Genomic DNA, 23512 nt, shown 5'->3' with positions numbered 1-23512 from the left:
TTCGAGATCAATTTTTCAAAGTACCAACTGATCACATCTCTTAATACTAAGCTCACCTTCTAATTCTGAGACTCGTCAAATTTAAATTTCTAAGTGACAAAATGACCTTGAATACAAAACCACTTTTGGGAAAAACAAGTTTAACAACAAATGCGCCATTAAATGATATTAATGAAAATTCAAAAATTAATATAGAGGTTCATTTTAACATGATTATCTCATATTTATCAATAAAAAGGACAATGTTTTAATAGTTTTTGACTTCAAAGATTTGAAATCATAGTCTAAAAAACAAGCACATGGCTCGCACGTTTTTAATACTTTTATTTGAGTGAGTTATCTGACATTTATGCTACCATTTTTGAACACAAATCCAACTAATATTGATTTCTAAAAAGGACACAGTAAAGGCATAATTAACCACCCTAAATTTATCAATTATTTTTTGTTTGTTTCAGACGACAGCCACACAGAAATAAATCTATTGTCATTGCCCGAACTAAACTGATTTGACCAATTTCATTTTTTCCCTTTTTTTTCTATGAGGTACCCTCTATTTCTCACTGAGATGCGGGTCTACAATTGGACCCTCTATTTCTCACTGAGATGCGGGTCTGCCATTGGCATCACTGGTTGGATGTGTGAGAACGACGATGCTGTATTCCGTCGATCTTCAAACATACAATTTTAATGGCTTGCACAGTTGCCCATAAAAACATTGCCTTATCTCTATGGTACTGCACATCATTATACTAGCACCCCTCAGTGTTTTTGTTTTTAAATGCAATGTTAAAACAGTTGTTATTTTGTTTTTGTCAGTTTATTGTTCTTTGGACTAAATAAATGAAAAAAATAAGCCTTTGCAGAATTTGTTGGCCCATCTGATGAACTTGGCTGAATCGAGACCTGCTTTAAGCGATTCCACTTTAGTCGTTAGTGGTTTGTACAAGATACAAGACATTGTTGTAATGTGTAATGAGATAGATTCAACATTTGGTTCCAGTTGCTAAAAAACTTAACTATATTAATATTCAGTTATTTTAGAAACCGAAGATAGAATGAAATTCAAAGGAAATACGGTAAATAGGCCTATTCAATTCTTTTAAGATATGGTTGAATTTGGTTCCATTTGCTAAAACGCTTACCTACAATAATGATTCATTTGGTTCCAGTTGCTAAAAATTTTAGCTACATTAAGGATTCATTCATTTAGAGACTGATCACAGAATCAATTCAAAGTAAATAAATATTCAATGTTCTAAGATATGAAAAGTGTTTAAGTTTAGAGACCACTTGCAGTTTTTGTCTTGAAACCTAAACTACAAGACCGAACCCACGAAACCACATCAAATGTTTAGGTCTCAAAGTGGTCTCGAATGAGAGGGTGAACTGTAGTATAAGTGGTGAATAAAAACGAAACAGAATTTAAATTATGTCTAACTGTCGTATATTTCTGTCATTGCAAATGGAACATGAATAATTAAATTAAATAGAACAGCTGGAGTTACTTGTGTTAATTTTTGTTTAGACCATGATCATAATTCAGTTTGTAAAATTAAATATAATTAGATTATTAAAGAACAAAAGGTTGGTAATAGAATATGCGTCAGCACCTGTCTGATGTTGCATATTTGGAACAATATAATATAATTTTGGTCGCATTTATTAGTGTTCCAAAAAAAAATAACAAACTTATTTGACTTACAAATAGAATAATACATAAATTTGTGTTTACGAGCATAACGGTTTTTAATCAGTACTTTGTATCTTTGCATCAACCAAAATTTAAATAACTTATTACCGTTCATACTAAAGACGAATCAATCGCCCAAAACCGTCCACAGGAAACTGTTATTGCAACTAAATTATTCTAACGAATAAATCAATTTGGTAAATATCCGAATATCTGGAAATCACGTTGATAACGTGTGTATAATAATTTCAATAGATGAAGCGGAACTTTGGAATAGTACTCTTGTTGTAATGAAAAGGATGAACTGTTTGTCCCAGCCACCATTGGCAGTTCTATGAAACGATCTTTTACTAAAGCGTTCAGAATGTATTCTGCGTCATCTTTAAACGTCTCCATTGTACCAATGTAATCATAATCAATATGACAAGGAAGACATGTTTTATGTTGACTGTAGAAATGATTATTATCATAATAGTAATGCGTTTTCTGCGTTTCGTCGCCTAGATATCTTACAAATTCGGTGAACGTTAAGTCGTATGTACTGCGATTTGTGCCAGACCTGTATCGTTTCATAATATACCGACCTAGGTTATCCCTCCACTGTTTCGTGTAATCAAACTTGAGTCCCGGCCGAAGTTTACTCCTGAAGGCGGAGAGGACTCGTGAGAATGGATGCCGTACGAATGTGATCTTTGTGTATGTCTTTAGTTTTTTAAGTGCTTCTATGGCTGTTGTCTGCTTCAATGTGGTTATATTTGAAAATACAGCTTTAACCTCTCCTGGTTTTAGGTCCAAAGTAGTATTGATGAAACCGTTCAATACTAAAAATATCCTCTTCCAAGTCGTACAGCCAACTTTTGGAATGAAACAGAACAACAGTTTGTATTTATCGTTCACCATGATGTTGCGCCCTATTGTATCTTGAATGTCCTCTACAGAATACGGAGAATCTGTAACATGTAGCTGTTGACATTTTTTGTATATAAACGCTTTCCTTTTTATTTGTTCTTCCTGTCGCTTTTGAACATCTATAAACTATGAAAATAAATAACATTTTATATTTATTAACCATAATACTAAATCATAATAATAATAACAATATTACATTAAGAGTGTTTACCTAAGAAAATTAATCCCGGTAATAGCGTTATAACTCCTGGAAGCGGCGGCATTAATGTTGTTTAAAGGTCCTGTGGTTTAAAAAGGTAGACTTTCATCAAGTGATAAAAGTCTCCTCCAAGACCGCTCTTCTGTGGACCCAAATTAACAAAATGTCTTTTATGCTAATTATTCTAATTATAGACCAAAGCTGCTAAAGACTATGGAAAACCTGGTCCCAAAATTGGTATCTGGTAATAGGAGGGAGACCTGTACACATTAGGCTTATTTGAAATATGAAAGTCAATAATACTGATTTTTTTTGTATAAAATGTTGAAACTCATTTTATTGTTCTATAGCGCTGTAAATTGACGATTATCCGCATGGGACAAGAGGGTACAAATAAATCATAATGATAATAATTTCAATAATAATTTAATATCAGTATGGTGAGCAATGTCAGCATTAATGAATTCATGAAATGCTGTACATGTTTCTAACGAATCGGTACTATTGCATTTGACAAATAGTCATAAAGCAAACAAGGATATTGTCTAAAATCAAATCTCTTATATCGAAACACACCTTTGGAATTCGATTTCCTGTGGGTCTATGCCGCTGTTTATCGTTTCCTCTACCACGTACATTACTGTAGCTATACTCATCTGTCAAAATGTTCAGAAGATAAAGATATGAGGAGAAAACAAACCAACCGGTTGCCATTTTATAGCCAATATAATGCAGGTTTTCTATTTATTGTAATGTCCTTAATTTCATTTGAATATTAAGTGGCATGATACAATTCAATATATTGTTTTATCTCATGAGAGACAACTGGCATGTTTTAATAATAATAATGGATCACAACATGAGGCAGCAGACTATAACCATGGAGGTATACTATAACCATCTATAACCTGGCGGGTGGTACCTTAGCAGACGATCAAACTTGTAATACTTACCTGAGCCTGTGATAATAAACACGTATACTAGAAGCAGAAACACGAGAAACAGTAACGCCGTTCTCGGACTGATTAGCTTCTTCATTGTCTGCAGATAGATTGAAAATATATACTATTATGAAACTAACTTGTACAGCTGTGCCAAATATTAAACGTCAGAACTTAATGCGGTTTATTACCACTGAATTGTATAAAAGCGTAGATTGGTCGTGCTTGTGCAGTCTCTAAGGTGGTCTGTAATTGGAGGGGTCTGTAATTAAAGGGAGACCCGTACTCTTCGAGTTTAACCCCGAAACCTTTATTTGGAAATACCGGGATGGTGTCCGGCGGGGGATAGTTTTACCCTCAGTTTAAGTTTAAGTTACATTTAGGTAGTTAAGATTAGTGTAATTTCAGTTAAGATGCATCCACTCGAATCGCCGGTGACTAACTGGAAGCCCCATCTACGGCATTACCGGCCTTTGGATAGGAGGGTGAATGGTCACCCAGCAGCAATAAAAAAAATAGCTGAACAAAGGGCGGATGAACTTCTCGGAGCCAACGGCCAAACCATGCTTAATTTAAGGAGTAGAATTAGTGAAGTATAATTTTATTTGTATTCTTATTTATGTTAAACACATAGAGGTCTCTATGATATGCGCTATAAGTCGACCATTATTAAAACACATAAACAATTTCTTCATCCAGTTTAATGATTATTGCGAATATTCTTTAGTAGTCGTATGCAAGATATATCACTGATCCGATTTAGACCGAATTTCCAAAAATTTTGATATTCTTATAACTGTGTTTGTTCAATTCAGTTCAAATTATTAACTCTCCAAACCATCAAGGGCTATTCGCAAGATACAATACAATACACAAAACGGAAACTCTTATTAATATAAAACCACCCACACCCGCCCCTCCCCTCACCCACCACCAACAAAAAGAAATAATTTAAAACAAATTGTTAGAAGCTGGGAAAGACTATGAGGAGGCCAGTAATCTAAAGCTCTATACCATACTTAAAGGGGTTCACACGAAGTAGAGTACACTTTTTTTTTATAAGAACACATTTTATAAGAACACTGAGGCTGAAATTTCGTAAAAATTAAGAACAAAATAAGAACAAATTGAGGCTGAGGTAAAAATGTCAAATGAGATTTTTATTTTAAAAAAAAACTAGAAGAACAAAAAGATATTTGTACCTTATGTGTAGGTGTGACTGTACTTACTGCACCCATCATTTCGGGCCATTTTTACCAGCGCCTTTTTTCTGGGGCCTATGTCTCAGGGGCAGTTTTTTTCTGGGGCCATTTTTTCTACATTCCAGTACAGTGTATACTGCTGTACAATAATAATTTTCTACGGTATGTTTGAAAATTTTGTAAAACGAAGAACAAAATAAGAATATTTTGAGCCTGAAATTGGCCAAAAAATAAGAACACTGAGCCTGGGCAAAATTTTACTGGTTCTTATATAAAAAAAAGTTTAGGCGGGCTCAAAAATGAGGGTGTTTGGCAAACTATAATAGAGAAAGGAAGAAATAAGTTGAGAAAGCGAGAAGTACAGCCCTGGATAGGTAGGAAATTTAAACCAGGAGAAGATCTAAGGAACACGGATAGTTGACGGCGCAAGTGAAGAAAACAATAAAAAGGGTGTTCAGGTGATTGGGTGATTCTGCATAGGGTACTGAGAGAGGTACTGATAGGGGTAATGCCATAGTTATAGGACGTTTGGAAGCATTGTAAGATGTCGCCTAATGCTGACTTGCTTTCAGGTAGATTATATAATTTAAAATAATATACGAGAAACCGAGAATAAGGGAAAAGAAGACCAAACTACATTCATTAACATCTTGATTAAAGACACTGGAATACAAACCATAGTGAAAGATGGAAATTGTTGGGGAATTTCATACCTAGGGACCAAACACAGGCCAGACTAAAGTAAAAGAAAAGTAAAGAAAGTAACTAAAATGGATTGTGTCCATAATTAACAAGATACGAGGTCATGAAGAAAAATACTTACGTTCTGACTAGCCTGAGAATTGTTCACACCACAAATGGACAACACGGTAATTCTAGTGACCTGGCGTTGGTCTTTTTTAGGATTGTGTCTACTATAACGATTTCCCATAATGCTGCTGTTCCCTGCAACTAAATATTTATAATATACAACAAAATATATGCCATAATTCATATCATAAATTGACAAATAATCCTTGAGATTATTATTATGTATTCCTTCAGCTTTAAACACATATCAGTAAAGTTAGCAGCACATCTGAAACAATTACTGTATATTTACTATGAAAAAACAAAATAGCACAAGAGGCTTAAATATGAAATATAAAATCAATACAAAGTATAATTGAAAAAAAATAATGTGAGAGAATGTAGTTTAATAGGCTTCTAGGTTACACTGATATTTCTTTTCTTATTAAAAGTTTTCTACTTTTCTCCCTGGTAATATCATATCCTTATGTGATTCTACTAGTCCAACCTGGTTTAACAGACACCTTTTTTTCAAATTAAAGAGACAGTCATAATAGGGCCTAAATATTATTTAGATAAAGGTATTAGTTCCGTATTACTTCTATCAGAGATGTTGACACGATAACTAACATTTTTTTCCTCAAACAACCTAATAAGATAAAATAGGAATATGCCTGTCAATTGACCCTATTTACAGTAATAACCCTCCAGGGCGAGTAGTTACACTCATAATGTTCATTATAGCATGAAGTAAACTAATTCCTCCATGATTATAGCTTATGAACACGTCATGTTTATTTCCCAACAAACCTAGCACATGAATCATCAGTTTCTTTCGCGGTTGAAACTTATCTTTCCATTTTTTTTTAAATACATCCGGAATGAAAAAATAGTCCAGGCCTATACGTTTGATAAATAGAACTACAGTATTGATCATACTGTAGTATGATCGATTAATCATACTTCACACGATGCCTATCATAAAGATAAACAACAATAAAAGGTCAAAAAAATATTGAACCAGGGAGGTGCTATTGAACCAGTACAGCTACATTATACTATAAAATACTAAAGTAGCTACTGACATTACTTTCTTCTAAATTGTGTTCAGCAATATTTCTTAACATTTACATCGGTTGATTTTGGAAAAAAACAAAAAAACAAAAAAAACAAAAAAAAAACTTGACCAAAGAGAGTGACAGGCGGCTAATACAAGTTCTTGACATGACAGAACAATATTGACATAATATGCAAATTCCGCCCATGTCAGATGTGCAATGAATAAATGAATGGTGTAATAAAGCCTACCTTAGCATTTCTCTCGTAATGAGTTAGACTTCGACAGGGATGCAGGAAAAATAATGAAGTTTCATGCTGCTTCTTTAAAACCAATGCCTAAAATGCAAAAACATTTGTCTTTCCTCTGATCTGTAGATATCACAGATTTGTAAAGCAATTGAAAAAAACCTGAATTATATTTGTGCGTAATAAATTAGTTTCCCTTACTATGGCATTTGAATCTAATTCCAAAATAAGACACTAGGCTGAGCTGAAATCACAAAATACGAAGTCCACTTGTATCGGATAAGTATTCTCAGACGCATTCTTTTCCCAGCATGCTACTAACTGAAGCATGCAGTGCCTTTTACAGTAACCAATGATAACATCCATCGTATCATGCCATGAATACTCGTCTTTAGAAACGCTCTATAAATAACACAGGCTTCTGTGGCACACACAGAAAGCAATCAGACAAACGCGTATTCCCGGGCCTACTGTTGCGCTGGGGTGTACTTTGCCCTCGTGTTCATGCCACAGCCAACTTTGTGTTCTAAAAGGTAGTCGGTAATGACTCACAGTGCTTATTTTAAGCGCCACAGGTGACCTAATTAAAGGGTAACTAAATACTTGCTTTGGAAATTTTGCGTGTTTCGATAGAGTCTGTCAGTGCACTGCTCATATATATCACATCAGAGGGCCCCTTTGAGCCGGCTTTTTAGCTGTAATGGCTACCCTCATTAAACAAAGTTCAATAAATTAAAAAAATATATAACAAATATATTATATCATTTATATCGTTATACATTATTGAGCTACGTCCTAAACTATTTAATTGTATTATTTTAAAATCAATAATTACAGTTCCACTCCAACCTCTTCATTCATCTTAATGACGTCAGTGCATTTGGAAAGACGTTCAGATAGCCTCTAATGTTGTTTTCGGATCCAACTTCAAGCACACAGCATAGCGGAAAATGAATTCATTACAGTTGGTCGGAAATTAGCAATTGTGTTCACCTTATAGATATGTATAATTTAACAACCAAAGAACTCATCCAGCTAAATCGCTGTGCCAACATAAGTAGCGAAGAACGTACCGGACGTATTTGATAAACAAATTGATTCGGTATTAGCTGCTCACCGAGAAAATACATACGCTCTTATTTCAACCAAACTGAAGTTTTTATCACTAATTTTGCGAGGTGTTTATAGGCCTATATGGATAGCTAATATAATATAATTCTGTGGCTATAGATATGAAGCTGAGAACTTATTCACTAATTTATCGACTCCTCTTTGAATCCCAAGCATCATCTCAGGTACATTAATATATCAATAACACCACTCATAAGACCTATTTCTTATAATAAGATAATGACCGCAAATCTAACAAAAAACAACGTGAAGATCGAACCAGATAGAACTAATCCTGCAACAGAGAAGCCGAAGTGGCTTTCTCGCGAGTTTGCATGATATTATTACTCTTTCCAGGACTTTATTCTCTTTGATATTATTTCAGTTTTAAATTTTATTTAGTAAATCCTCCAGAAATTGAGTGAAGTACCGTAACCGCAGTAAATATTACGTTGGTAAAACTGAATCAAAACCGATCCAGATTAAAAACATTAAAAGTAAAATAAATAATAAATGGATAGAGACAACATGAACATTTAAATGAAAGGAATTTTGGCCTCTAATTAAAAACACAATTTAAAAGCTTTTTAATAAGCCCTTCGCATTTTAATTATTCTGGAAAACAGCTATTCATCATTGATTGACCCTGGGACGTTACTGAACATTCGGCGCCAGACGTGTGACGTCATATCCTCGCCATCTAACTTTCTCCAAATAGGAGATTGAGAAAAATGATGCTGTAACGTATTTTAGCAACTGGAACAGGCACAACTTGCCTTGTGTCGGTTCATACCTCAATGGTTAGACTTTTTTTTTATTTTTTTAAATTTATTGATTCATAATTCGACAACACAATACAAAAGCAGCAAAACAGCAATATAAATATCAATATAAATACATATACAAATACATAAACAATGGTTAGACTTGCCACCCTTTAGTACCTTTATCAATTTTTCTCATTCTGGACAGCGCCATCAACAAGCAAGTTAATTTTGAGACAGAAAAAGAAATCGAGTATGGGACGCCAAATAAACTTGGTATGACGCGTAATAAAAAGTGAGTAGCCCAAAATTATGGCCTGGAACCCAGGCTGTGTCGGTGTGCGTCTGATGCGTTCTAGTGTGGTCCAAGCTGCGGGACACAGGTACTATACGTATTAAAATGGCTCCTTTAGGCCAGTGGACGTCGAAAATTAATGCTGAATTATTATTATTATTTATTTACCTTTAGTATCAATGAAAGCGCGTTTCTGACGCAAGAGAAACACTTTAAGATAATTTCAGTGTTCATAAACGCACAATTAAATAGTTTATATTTCATATGGCTTACATGTTCATCCTTTAATAAAAATAAATCACCTGAAAGTTAGTGGAATAATCAACCACATCAAATTTCACTGCATCAAACTATCTAGCTGTAAGCAATAAATTGTAGTTTAAATGCATCTTGTGGATATTTTAACGAGGCAGATAATCATCGTTCATCCCCGAGTACTATTCAAATCGCTTAGTAACAGATATCACGTCTCAACAAACATTTTTTTACCACTTAACACGACTTCATCCCCATGAACCCACGTTAATACTGTAATAATTTTAGCCCATGTTGAATGCTTCATGAAAATATCCTGAGCTCGCGCTTTTCAATTGGCTGTGATTTAGCCCGTTGGCCATTTACATTACAGGTTTGATGATAGAATGTCATTAAATAAGAGAAATTTGGGCATATCTACCTTACGATACTTTAAACGGGATAATGATCGTTGTAACATTAAATGATTAATAAATCGATTACCAGATAGGACAGGCTTTCTCACATGAGGTATTTATATTAATTAAAAACAATCCTTGTTTTTTTAGTGGTATTACATTGTATATTTTTAGTCTGATTGTGCTGTAGAATTTTGATGTGAAATATAAATCATTCATTTTGTTACTTATTCGGCCAATAAATTTCATCCCATTTATTTAGTTGTTTCCTTTCCTTTTACATATACAAATAATAATATATAAATTCATGAATTCCTTCATAATCATGCATATGACTATGTGCGCACTCTATCAGATCGATCACATTGGAAGAAACATTTTAACTACCTTGGCAAAAGATGTTTGTTAGATCATTATAAAGATGGTCTCATACAACCGTCCAATATGAGTCAACAACCACATGTTTTACTATGAAATAAATCTATTTTTTGCGTTACGTGATAATACATCATCACTATGCTACAGTACACGTCACTAAACGCACGACTGTGATTACACGCGTCATAGTGTGTAAAATAAAGTAAAAAAAACTATTTTGCATTTAGTGAAATCATGTACCACTGTAGGTTAATAAATGATAACACACCACATCTCACCACCAAACTTTGGAGAACAAAAGGCTACTAATGGGTTAATACGGTACAGTATAAATTAGTTAGTATTACATGCTAGCTGGGTTTTGTTTGTAGAAAGGATTCAATAATTATGCATCAAAGTGAATTATAGAAAGCTAGGTTACAAAAATGTGGGCTCACAAAAAATTAGTATGAAATATTGTGAATAATACATTACATGGTGGCAGCGGTGGAAATTAAACCCAGGCCTTCGGATAAAAAATGGAAGAGGCATCTTCGTTAACATGTTTTATCCTAGCGAAATGCAGGTCCTACTTTAAAATATAATATGGAGATATGGTAAAAAGCGGATCTTTCAGTAACTGGTAAAGAAAACTTTTAAAAATGGAACATCCGGACAGTTTCAGTGGCTCATACTGGAAGCCAAAAAAGGACAAATGTGTTGGAACACAAGATGCTGGTGAGAGGTGTTGCTTTTTCGGTCCCGAGAACTACTATAAGCACCAGTACTTTCACCATCATTTGATAACGTCCCTTGCAAGGCCAGATGCCTTGTGCCTTCCTAGTAATAAATATTATACATGAATAAAACGAATGACTTTGCTGTATCATAAATTATTTAGATCCACAGGTACCATATGCTCCTTAACCAAAATTAGTGGTAAGAATGAAAATAGATCATCAACGACACCACCTGCTATTATCAGATTGAGAGAAGCACTTGGTGATCATTTTCATAATGTTTGTAGGTAAATTAAACGGCATATATCAACTATAAGGTATTAGGTACAAAACGGTAGCGTTAGAGGTCCTTGTCTGAGGTTAAACAAAATAAAAACCTGTTCCCTACAGTAGCTAGACAATGCATTATTTTACATAGTAAACCAAGTGGATCATATGGTAGAGTAAGTTAAGATGCTGCTGCTGACAATGGTAATGATAATGATGACGATGATGATAATAATAATGATAAAGGTGACTTTCATCTGATATATTCCACATTTATAATGTTCTGTGCGGAAGGTGCATTTAATATACTGTACTACACTATTTTGAATTAGGCTCATGATTTAATTTAAATTATAAATATTTCTTTACTACGTCCTGGGTTCAATCGCGATGGAGAATTTCTGACATCAACAATGATTGGTTTGACTTCTGACAAATTTTCATATTATCATTTATTTTTCTCATTACATACAATTTAAAAAAAATTTAACAAGAATACACGGTGACGCGTAGGCCTACGTTGAAACATGTGACACCACAAGTATGAACTAAATCACTGTCAAATGGGGGCCATTTCACAAAAAACAACGAGAAATAACATAAAAGACATCTATGAAAACATGATACACACAATTAATGAAAGCAATGACACTGAAATATTAGAAAACGGAGCAAGCTAAGTCATTGTAAAAAATGGTCATACATATATATATATATATATATAAATGTATATATAGGCATATATATACGTACAAATTGTATACATGAGCATTTGGTTGGGATTTTTCTTTGGTTAACTATAACAGAGTAGACATAATCTATTACTGCTCTTCTTTTGACTCCACTTTGAAGCACATCATCTTTCGGAGTGTCTCCGCAGTTGTCTTCATTGCTGACGAAAGTAACTCAGTTTCGATCATAGAACCAGATCTACAGTACTGAAAGCAATAAAGACTAGTCATTTTTACTGAATGGTACATAAAAAGGAATAACCATAATAAATAAAAATATTATCATGCAAAAAAGTTGAAAATATTTCCACATTTATCTGGCCAATGTTTATTTATCCATAATAAAGGCTCAGAACATTAGAATATTTTGGCATTATGATATATCATAAAAAGAACTTGAAAACATTCTCCGATTTCTTTATGGCAATTTCTCATCGTTTGAGGTATTATGACTAATTACCACAAAGACGTTGAGTTGCAAAAATACGTAGACTCTTACGGAGATGATACATGAAATGATCAAGTCATTGCCGTTCAACATTCTGTCTTTACAGCTTTTACTAAACTCAAATCTGACCAATCAACATTCAGCTTTCAAATGAAAACTTGTCACACAATGCTATGTTTATGATTGGTCAGACAGTATCTCATCTTTAGAAACAGATTGTATTTATCTTTTTTTCTGAACACATTTCATAATACATTATTAAAGAAGACGTTAACTAATATAAAATATTAATAATTATTGCGATAAATGAAGATGATGATGACAACAATAATATTAGTGATGATCATGATAATGAATTATTAAGAATGCTATAATGATAATAAGGAAATACGTACCTCAACACAGATCTAAATGAACATTCATTTCCGTGTTGTCAAGGTTTCCCTTTCGATTCCCATTTCAGATTACTTCTTCTTCACTAACTTTTAACATTATCCCCTGCACAAAACAATGGCAATAAAATTATCCAACCACTAAAACACATGTTCATTAAGAAGAAAGGTTATCCTACAAGGATTAGATAAAGATTTTTCCGGATTAATGGACAAAGTCAAAATAATACTCAAATGAGAGTAATGAAAAACAAGTTCTTCGTAGCTAAGCTGGTGCTTGGCTTAAGGCATTACGCGTTCACGTGCTTCATCGACAACAACGCTAAGGTATTACTGCTGCAGCTCGGATAATCTAGGCCTATTTCAGCAAAAAGATCGTAGACTTGAAACCTACTGTACATACCGTTACTTTCACGATCATCGGGCCACTTCCATCAGTCTGTAGAATTGAGACGTCAAGAATGACGTTTAGTTTATACAATAACTTTTATTTGCTTTTCATTTATTTATTACAATACTTGTTAATTGCATACAGTACCTTAGTTTCTAACCGCCTATTTAACGTAAATTGCTTGTATTTTTTTCTTTTCTGCATTGCTGTTCATTTTAATTTGTTTTTCAATGTAATAAATGTATACAAACCAACATACATACGTGCACACATACAGGTACGCACACCCACATAAAAACGGTCTGGGAATTAATTTTCAATTAATTAACTAATTGCATACCTTAGTTTAGACTGTTCTGCCTATTTACTGTACATTCAATACAATCGTGTTTTTTTTTTTGTTCATTTCTGCATTTCTGCATTGATGATATTTCTGTTCAAGTCTATGGGTGGGTTGGCAAGGGTTTGTTTTGAGAATGTTAATTTTAGCTTCCTGTAGGTTAAAAAAGGTGGGTGGGTTGGGGATAATGTGTTTTGCTGTTTTGTGAATGTTTATTGTAGACTTTCTGTAGGTTAAAAAGGGAAGAAATGTTAATGTCAATGGGTCAATACTTTATCTATTAGTTGGCGGGTGTGGGAGTGGGTGGTGTTATATTTTATATGTGAATTTTTTAGTTAAGTTGTGTAATTGCTATCTTGCTGATTTTCATTTCTTTTCTTTAGTTTTGTAATTTTGTTTACTTTTGTTTAATCTTTTTTTATTGGACCCACCTTCTTTTTGGAAGAGTGCCACAGTGATATAAAAGTGTAGTTTTGAATAAATAAATAAACATATTGTATTTAGTAGAGGATCTACCTTGTACAACTGTCAAAAACGCTTTATAAAATCAATCGTGACGTCATCATATTACCTCCAAATTATGTACAGATTATTCATCAGTGCACGATTGTTTGATCTTCCGACTTAAGCTGCATTCAAAATGTCGGATTTGAACCGAAATTCGGACCGCATTTCCCGTTGAATTAAACAAAACGTCCATATTTATTTATTTATTTATCATACCATAGGCCTATTCATTTTCTGATCGGTTCAGTAGGCTTTCCGATCCGAAAATCAAAATCGATATGAATGCGCCAATAAGCACATAATAACACTGCAAGTAGGCCTATAACAAATCATTCCTTTATATTTTCAATTATTTTTTTCTTCACACTTAGGCTAATATTGACTTTTAGATATTTCCAACCAAGATTTTCCTTTAACAAAATTTGGTACAGTAATGTGTAAGCCTACGTCCTTGCAGCCTAAGGTTTCGATAACTTGAAAAATAAAACAAAATATTCTTATTCTTATTCTGGGTGATCAGCATTTTCAAACAATGTAAAAGAATAGTGAAACTTTATGGCCAGGATATACACATTTACTACATTATATTTTGTCACAGAATTCATTGGCAGTAAAAATAATTGTACACATCTAATAGTAAAACAGTGTATAACTACGTGCAAAAAACCCATATTAAGAGAACAATTTAACAAATTTTGGTTAGCATCCTCTTTCTTTCTTTTATTATTTATCCTGGGGGACTGCTCAGGGATAAAATCCCTGGTCCTCCGCAGATCCCAGCGAAGAAAACTCTAAACAGAGGACACTCCCATTAAGGGAACATTTTGTTGGCCTTAAAATGTCTACAATACTTTATATGAGTTCTACTGTATTACGCGGCGCCTGCAGTGCTCGCGGTCTGTATAACAGCTTGAAAAAAAAAAACCAAACCAAATCAAAGTAAATCCATGATTTTGCCGGTGTCCGGTGACCGCAGTTTGCACGCGGGCACCGCGTCCAGTAAGTGCCATGCCAGCTATTGGTACTGCATCTCCGAAGTTATATATTTCAAATACTGTATCCCTTTGTTTACATCTTATATTTGCTTTTAGATATTACAACCTAAGATTTCTGCACTGTTTCCCCAAAGGCCCCACATTTACTATTGTTTCACAATTACTCAAAATGTTGATCACCTAGGCCTATAGAGTATAGTACCTCCTTGGTTTCAATAGGGCCTATTTGTTTTCCCATTTTCAAGCTATCTAAACCTTATAGCAAGGATATACTTTCTATGTCTTGCAGTTAATTCACCCAGGGAACAGTGAAATTCCTGCTCCCTGATTCACCATATTTCATGACTTACAATAATTATGCCTGAATAATTTACTGGTCTCCAAACGGTAAAAGCATGATACTATCAATAAAAACTGTGGACATTCGTGAGTTAAAAAACAGGAATTACATTGTTTTAACTTGCTTGTTTTGGGTCCTCTTTGGGCTGGGACCCCGCCCGAGAACCCATAAGCATTACGTAACTTGCAACAAACCCAGACCCGGTACTTACAAGACGGTTTCACAAATGTCAACATCAGTATAGTAAACTATAACACATAAATACAAATGAAATATTATTGTCTCGTAAAATAGTAAAGTAAACAGAATAAAATGGGCATACATTAAAGAGATGTACTACTATACCAAAAGAATAAGCAGAAAATGATAGGTCTAGGCCTATAACTAAATGAGGATTTTGCATGATGAATGATGATAGCGCGTACTTGAAAATGATTAATAGGTCTACATCACATACGCATTTAAATTGGCTTTTGATTACAAACCAAATAAGGTATAATATTATTCTAGGAGCGCCTTGAATCTTTGCCGTTATTATCTAAAACAGAGTAGTTGAGACTTTGCTTATTGGTTAAGATGTCTTCCAATCCCAGGGTCCTGTTGTGAGACGGTTTATGTAGAGCAACATGTTCTGTGTTATACAACTGTGTCTAGTCCCAATGGAAAGCTGTGTCTAATAATTGAGTTTCATCCTCGTAAAGATGATAAAAAGGGAGAAAACTTATAGACTTAAGTAATCTACAAATAAAACCATTTTTTACTTGCATTACCTTAACCTTTGAACTGTTTTATTTACTTTTTTATTTTTTACTTTAACTTCTAAATCTTCATATTAACAAAATAATGCAAAAAAAAAGAAAAAATAATATATATATACGTTTTTATTAATCAATTTAGGGGGGAGGGGAAGGGTTGCGATCGCACCGTCTTATACACATCTAGATGTGTATAAGAGACAGATATCTCAGCAGAAAAACTACGTTTGGTGCGGCGCTAATTTGAGATCGGCGTTTATCTGAAATAGGCGTTCTTCCTACCGGTACTGTAAACAAAATTAATTGTTACTTTATATTTCGGCCTATAGGCCCCCTATTTATAAACATACAATAATAAACAATATAACATTTACATATAAAGGAGTATGGAACAAGGGAGGTTTAAAACCCATGACCGCTGTATTGTAATTAAACTGTACTTCTGAAAAACATTATAAATTATATAAATGATTCTAATGTATCACTCATGCAGTTGAAATAAAACAGTAATGAGATATAAGCCTACCTGTCATATAAAAATGTAAAACCTTTCAAAATTGATAAACAATCAATTCTATTTGCTGATCTGAGAAACTGACTTGGATGAACTATATATTATAATCAAGACACCACTCAATTGCCACAGTGCTGTCTTCAACAAATATCAATATAAAGATATCTTTTGGGTGGGAATGACGTTGAAAATAACGTATGGTATGGTTCGTCTATAGAATTGCTGCGGGCAAAAAGCAAGCGATCTCTTTCAAATGCCAATCTTAATTGTTGTGTTCTGAGAACCATAGCTTCCCTACCTTTTTGTGACAGTGTTCTGTTTAGTCTCTGTCAACTGCCAAGCAATGATATTAATATTAAGTACAGATATAATTTATTTTAATACACACGAAAAGCCAATAAAATATAATTACAGCTTTATTTATCAAGATTTACTATTCCTTGCTCGCAGGACGCCCTTGTTCATGGGTAGGATTATGGATATAATGAATGTTTTAAATAAATTTGGTCTGTGCTAAATTAATGCGTTATTAAGGAATGCTTCTCAGCGAGCAGTACCTGATATTGTTTCTGCCATAATTAGCAGGGGCGTGAAAGTGCCGCAACACAAGAGCAGTCGCTATAAAATATATTTTTCTGGGAGCTGTTCATATTTGGGGTCTGACATTTCCCGACCAAACCAACAGGGTCTAGAGCGAATCATTGGTGGAGAGGGACCTTGGCCAGCTCAAGAATACCTGCCCCCTCCAAGGGACAGCCATGTTATCAAATTACAGAAGCTCGTAAATCAATTTTACTAACCATATTCTTTGTAGAAAATGATAGTACTATAATTCATATTTTCAATTTAGTGTATCCAGTCCATTCACTAATATTACCGGCCTAATCCATGCAAGTTTCATTTCAATATTACAGTCATTCATCATGTTTGTCATGCTTAAGACGTATATTTGTTCGTGATAGATTTCATTCATTTTTCTCTGTGACTGTTTCTTGAGGCGAAATATGAGTCTGGCTGGTTTCTGGTCATGAGGTAATTGGTCGGCTAGGTCTGATTCTCGTACACTGCATAAGCTGATGACTATAGTGATTCCATTTGCTTCCTGTTAACATTTCATGCATACTTTGTTGATGTTTATAAACCAATAACATTTGCGAGGGAGCCGATCATACAAAAATCTGCATAGACATTATATATTTTCTGCCAAAAAGTGGGAGGCCCGGGCCCCCGGCCATGTACACGGTGCAACAATCTTCAGCTAATTTTGTCTTTTTGTCAAATGCTTATAAGAACAGGCTGTACCATGTATTTTCAACAAAGCCTCAATGGCCCAGTTGGTTTAAAGAGTCTGCATAGACAGCAAAATATCCCGGGTTCGAATCTCGATTGGACACCTACTTTGATTGTGTTAGTCCGTGATGTGAGCGACAAATATTTAATTCTATTTGTATATATGCTATAATATATATAGTATATATGTATGTATGTGTATATCTGTCTCTTATACACATCTAGATGTGTATAAGAGACAGTTTGTATATTTTGTATCTTAAAATATTCCACCATAAATAGCAATAAAACAAGCTATTGAACCTCGTATGTTATTGTATGCACCATAATTCCAAAGGTAGTCGTGCCAATGGTATTACATGATGATGTGAAGCCTAATTTATATATTTGATGGATAGATAGGACAGGTAAGGAATACTAAGCTAGAGTGTGAGCGATTATTACTATTCCTCACAGCTGAACACGGTGCAACATCAACAATTAATCATCAGGAACTAAAGTAATAATGGTTACTGTTAAGTTACGGCTCAGAATAACTAACAGAAAAGAGATCACAACTTTTGTGTATTTACAAAATATATATAATTTATTTACAATGCGATTACAATACGGTAATTAAACAAAGATAAAAATTAAACATATAAATGAGCTTAGAGGACGGTGGTGGTTAGAACCTGAAGCAGCAATTTAAGTACTTTACTTACAGATCAGCGTGGAACTGAAGCCGGACAAAATAACAGGGTTCCAGGTAATAAAGATATCTTGAGTTGTCTGCACTGGATCCCAAATTACAACTGAAGTACTTTGGGTAGTAAGGCCATTTAAGATGGGTGTGACACTTTGCATATTAAGGGTCCCATCCAATCAGGGCACCAATTCCAACAAGGTTAGCAAACTAATCCACCAATTAAAAGCTATAGTAAAGTGTCCGATAAACATATACTTAATTAAGGTAAGTGGATGGACCAACTGAAAGTAAATGTCCAGGATGCGAAACCTCATTCAAGTCTTGGAGTTACCAAACTCAGTTCATTTACCTTGCGTTAATTAAATACTGACCACGGATAAAGGAACTTGTAGGTCATACTGTAGGATAATAATATTTATGAGCTTTACAAAGTAAAACAAATTAAAATAAGGAAACAGTACTTTCCAAGAAAATGTTGAGTAAAACTTAAGGTCATAAAAATGCTAACTACAAAATATTATATTATATATAATTATATAAAGAAATTAATCAAAAGTTAATCAAAAATAGGCAAGGATGTAACAGTTACCGTGAGTTAGAACACGTACATAATTCCATCATTCACACCTTAGAAAAAAATTAGTATTTTTGTTTGTCGTTTGAATGGCAATTTATTGATCACTGGATCAAAAGCTTTGCTTCTTTAATTCTACATTGAGTTTCTTTAGAAGGCTTATAACCAGTGTACCCACCACCGAATTAGGTAACGCTGCCCATTGTAGACAGATAATAACTTGTACCCACGAGAGGGCTCCATCACATGCACTGTAGAGGGAAAAAGCTGTCTCGAGAGTGAAAGGCCGTAAACATGGTAGGCCTACGGCACTTTCCAAACTATAACATGAATTTGAAGACAAGTAGCATTTTCATATGGACTAAATTATGTAAATGATTGCTAGAAACAATATCTATTAAATTAACATTTTGGGAGCCCACTATTGTTTGTAACTCTGATTGTTCAAAGATTGTTCTCGTGTTTTTTACACATGCTGCTGAATTGTACGATTGCAATTTATGAATGTGATCATTTCTTGTGAGATAACTCTTGACATCTGTGCTATCAACATTTGATTGGTTTGGTGTCTTCTTCCATTTGATGCCGTTTTTATCGTTTATCACACACAATTTAAAACAGTAGCGGAGAGAACACCCCACCTCGTCGTTGAGCCTGGCTTCGTTGTGATACAGTGTTCTAATAATTATCTCACCCATCGAACGTGACATTATGCCGTTGGTCTTGTGCGCATGGCTTCTGAATGAAAACATTATTCATTGTCACCTGGTAGTACTGATCGATTTAATATTCATTTAACAGTCTTTTTAACTATCCATTATTTATTAAATTTATTTTCAAAAAATGTCCTTGGGATGCCTTACTCTGTAATTTCTTCTGAATGCATCTTCTATTTGAAAGTGCTGCTACTCAGTTTGAAAAGTGTAGTTAATAAATTATCATATGTTGTGTAATAAAGTGATTGCCACTTGACGATAATCATTTATGTATTTATCATGTTTAAATGCTTAAAATCCACTTACACTAATATATCTTGTCAAATTGGATGTATAATTAATTGATTTCCACTTACTGTACCATGGAAGATATAAAGTAGATTAAAAAAAATCTAATTTGCATAAAATAGTCCCAGTTTCTCTAAGGGCACCAAGGCTAGCCCTCTTGTGGCCTCAAGGTCCTGATCGAGGCTAGCGATCTGACGTACGACCCTGTCGGACAGTTCCCCTGGATGTATATCCTAGATTATTGACTCATGTCTGGCTAAACTGATTCTGATTCTTCTATTTTTAATAAATTGAATGCATTCCGGAGTTTACAGCCTATTAACAGTCAACTTCCTAATGATTACAAACGTGTTTCAGTGGCGATGCCAGTAGGGGTACATGGGGCACAGGACTTCCGTCGGGGAGGTAGCCGTCAAATCACTGGGAAACACTGAACCTCAAACTTTGCCCACAAGTCAAGGAATGGGTGGATGAAGTGGTGGCACAATTTCTCTGGGATGATCCTCGCCATAGACGTGATCATCCCCGACAACAAGCAAGAGTGTTCCTTCTCTTGTTGTCGGCGAACACATAGTATAACTCTTTGGAGAAATCTTTCTTTCCAGGATCTTTTTTTCCAGAGATACAGGTAGTCTGCTCCATCTTTCGCCGTTTGGGAACATGCAGCAGAATTTGTCATAGACCTTCTTTTTATTTTATTTTTTGGGAACATGCAGCAGAATTTGTCATAGACCTTCTTTTCATTTTCTTTTTTTGGGGGGGGGGGGGCGAAAATTTAACATTTTTCGTCCGACAAGTAGGCCTAACGTGTGCTTCCCCAACATAAACGTCGGATTCTGCTCCATTTCTCGACTTCGGGGAACACAGTCAAATTTGACGTCGTTTGACAGACGGAAATTTTTAAACATTCCCTGACCATGCATTTTCCCACAGAGGTAAACGGTAGTTCAGTACAGTCAACTGAGAAATACCTAGCTGACGGTGGTCGCCAAGTGAGGTTCGTGATTGAGAGTTTTTAATAACTGGTGACTGGGGTACGGTAATTAATGTTTGTCAATATTGTCTGAATGATCATGATCACTCACGTTGTAAGATGACTATGTCTCATCACCGTAGCTCTTTATCAACATGACTGTCAGGTTCGTACAAAAATAGCACAGAAACCTGCAGAACTGCCTCTCTCAGAACACTGACATAAGCCTTATACATCTGCAATGACATCATAAAGTTGACACATTGTTTTAAAACCTGACATCTGCTTATCCGTTAATATGTAACATCTACTCCATCATCGTTTACAACATTTCAATAAGGCGCTTAACCTCTTTCTTTAAGTTCAACTAAAATCCGAACTAAGCCCCAATCTGATATTTCCCTTTGCAATCACTCAAACGCATTCAAAATTACCCGAGAAGAGGAAACATTTTAGCACCTGCTTACGCTCAAGACTGCGTAGCAGACGATGCACTTTTGATAATGTAGGTTCCGTTCTAGACACACACACACAAAAATCAATTCTGACAGATAATTCTTCGCGATGTTGACACTAATACTGTAATCAAAATCAGATTAAAAGATAAATTTGCAGTATTTCGAAGTAGATATTTTGTATTAATGCGATACAAAACTTACACATATTGAATAATTCTTAAGTGCTCTTGCACTCACACAACAATCCAATCATATTCTGTTTGATCTGTTTGAGGCTATCAAAAAAGAAATTCTGCAAAGGCAAATAATTTATGGAGTTATATTATACACAAATACTCACCTCCAAGTCCAAAATCGGAGGTTTTTGCATAATATTCTTTTCATACTTTATTTTTCTTGGCGTACTGTAAAAAAACAAGGTAAATTAAATCAAAGCTTGCATTACAGACCAGCTAGGCCTACTGATATTCGAAAATAAAATGGATTTTCAGCTTATACGCAAATTAGGAGTTTCTGCACGCAAATACCCAATGCATGGAAATAAATCTGGGAATCGAATGTTTATTTTTTTTAAATAAAGGAATTATATTCCACTGTGCATCATCAACCTCAAAGGACCTTAAAGTGCGTTTGTTTTACTCGATTAAATCAATACAGCTAGAATCAATCATAACAAATTGTGGCTGTCTTTCTTTCTAGGGAGAATTCGTAGAACTGCATGATATTCAATACAGTCTAATTTCCTCATGATGCACTTCGATGTTGAGACGACTTAACATAGATTACTGCAAAGTGTCCAATCAAGCAATACAAGCAATGCGTCTATAATTATTTGGAACCAACACATTACAACCATGGAGAAATTCCATTCCTCCATGTTACAACGGTGCGTTCAAAGAGAAGAAAAACAAACCTAATGATTAATCTTATCTAAAATCTATAAAAAAAATTACAACAAACAAATATACAATATCAATGTCTTAATTACCACTGCTCTTCTTTTTCCTGCAATGTAACATTATTTTGCAATAACAAAGTAGGCTTATATGGACAATAGAACAGCTAGGCATTTAATATAAAAAACCACTAGCGATGCATGTTTCGGGAAACGTTTCCCATCATCAGTGAAAGGTATTTTTACACATGTCCTCTAATCCGTTAAAAGGCCGTAGCTTCCGCGGGGGGTTGAGGAGCCAACAAGGATCTGCCCCTTGATCCCGCTGGGAACCGAGGCAGCGAAGATGCCCTGGGGACCGCGGCCGCTCTCGGCGGCCCTGCACATGTGTATGCTCTCTCTTGCTACATACCATATAATGTATGGTTTATGTAATGATATAGGCCTATGGGTGATCTATATACGGAAGATGTTAAAGGAAAAGTGGGATGGGAAAGAATTGGATGCTGGTGACGTGAAAGTGGTATTTTATGAACTCATAAATATTGGTACCGGTATACGACTATAACAGAAAAAAAAATAAAATGATGCTCTTGAGAAAATGCTTGTGTTTGTCAGAATTCTAATAATATGGATTAAATTTTGAACAAATGGTTGTCTGAAAAAAGATTGGTGCAAAGACCTACAGATGAAAACTCTAGGCCTATCATTATTTTCATTTTAGTATGACAAGGTTTAATGATTTTGTGGACGTTTATCATCAACATATTCATTATTATAGCGGCCTATATTACCGGAACGGTAATTAGGTCATGAATATCTTTAGACGTTCAATTTGCATTTGTTCATATCGCTTTAGGCACATCAAATTGCGACAACAAAGGCTACTTCGAAATAACGTTGAAGTTAAAAAAAATCCCTGTTCCTGTTTAATTATAAATTGTTTTGCATTATGTGGCCGTTTGCTGTTTTATGGGTTTTTCCTATTTGCTT

General features: G+C 34.5%; 1 protein-coding gene across 3 annotated transcripts; it reads right to left on the bottom strand.

Annotated features, from left to right (window-relative positions):
* Nucleotides 1-1724: 1724 nt before the first annotated feature.
* Nucleotides 1725-18745, bottom strand: LOC117102010 (carbohydrate sulfotransferase 10-like). 3 transcript variants are annotated; one of them, XM_033242217.1, is made up of 9 exons: nt 18632-18728; nt 13199-13234; nt 12799-12901; nt 11978-12162; nt 7042-7128; nt 5768-5895; nt 3755-3842; nt 3378-3457; nt 1725-2728 (listed from the first exon to the last, which is right to left on the bottom strand). In XM_033242217.1, exons 6-9 carry the CDS (start codon nt 5873-5875, stop codon nt 1883-1885), a joined length of 1122 nt encoding a protein of 373 aa, XP_033098108.1. In that variant the 5' UTR covers nt 5876-5895; nt 7042-7128; nt 11978-12162; nt 12799-12901; nt 13199-13234; nt 18632-18728; the 3' UTR covers nt 1725-1882. The 3 variants fall into 3 exon arrangements, with proteins under 3 accessions (XP_033098108.1, XP_033098107.1, XP_033098109.1); XM_033242216.1 differs by lacking the exon at nt 13199-13234 and having other exon boundaries at nt 18632-18745; XM_033242218.1 differs by lacking the exons at nt 11978-12162; nt 12799-12901; nt 13199-13234; nt 18632-18728 and adding an exon at nt 7240-7653.
* Nucleotides 18746-23512: the final 4767 nt, after the last annotated feature.

This window comes from Anneissia japonica, unplaced genomic scaffold (genome assembly GCF_011630105.1).
Source record: "Anneissia japonica isolate Jap-2015-1 unplaced genomic scaffold, ASM1163010v1 scaffold997_len2565447_cov190, whole genome shotgun sequence".
Taxonomy (NCBI): Eukaryota; Metazoa; Echinodermata; class Crinoidea; order Comatulida; family Comatulidae; genus Anneissia; species Anneissia japonica.
Note: the sequence above shows the minus strand (reverse complement) of the source record. Positions and strands in the feature narration are given on the sequence as shown.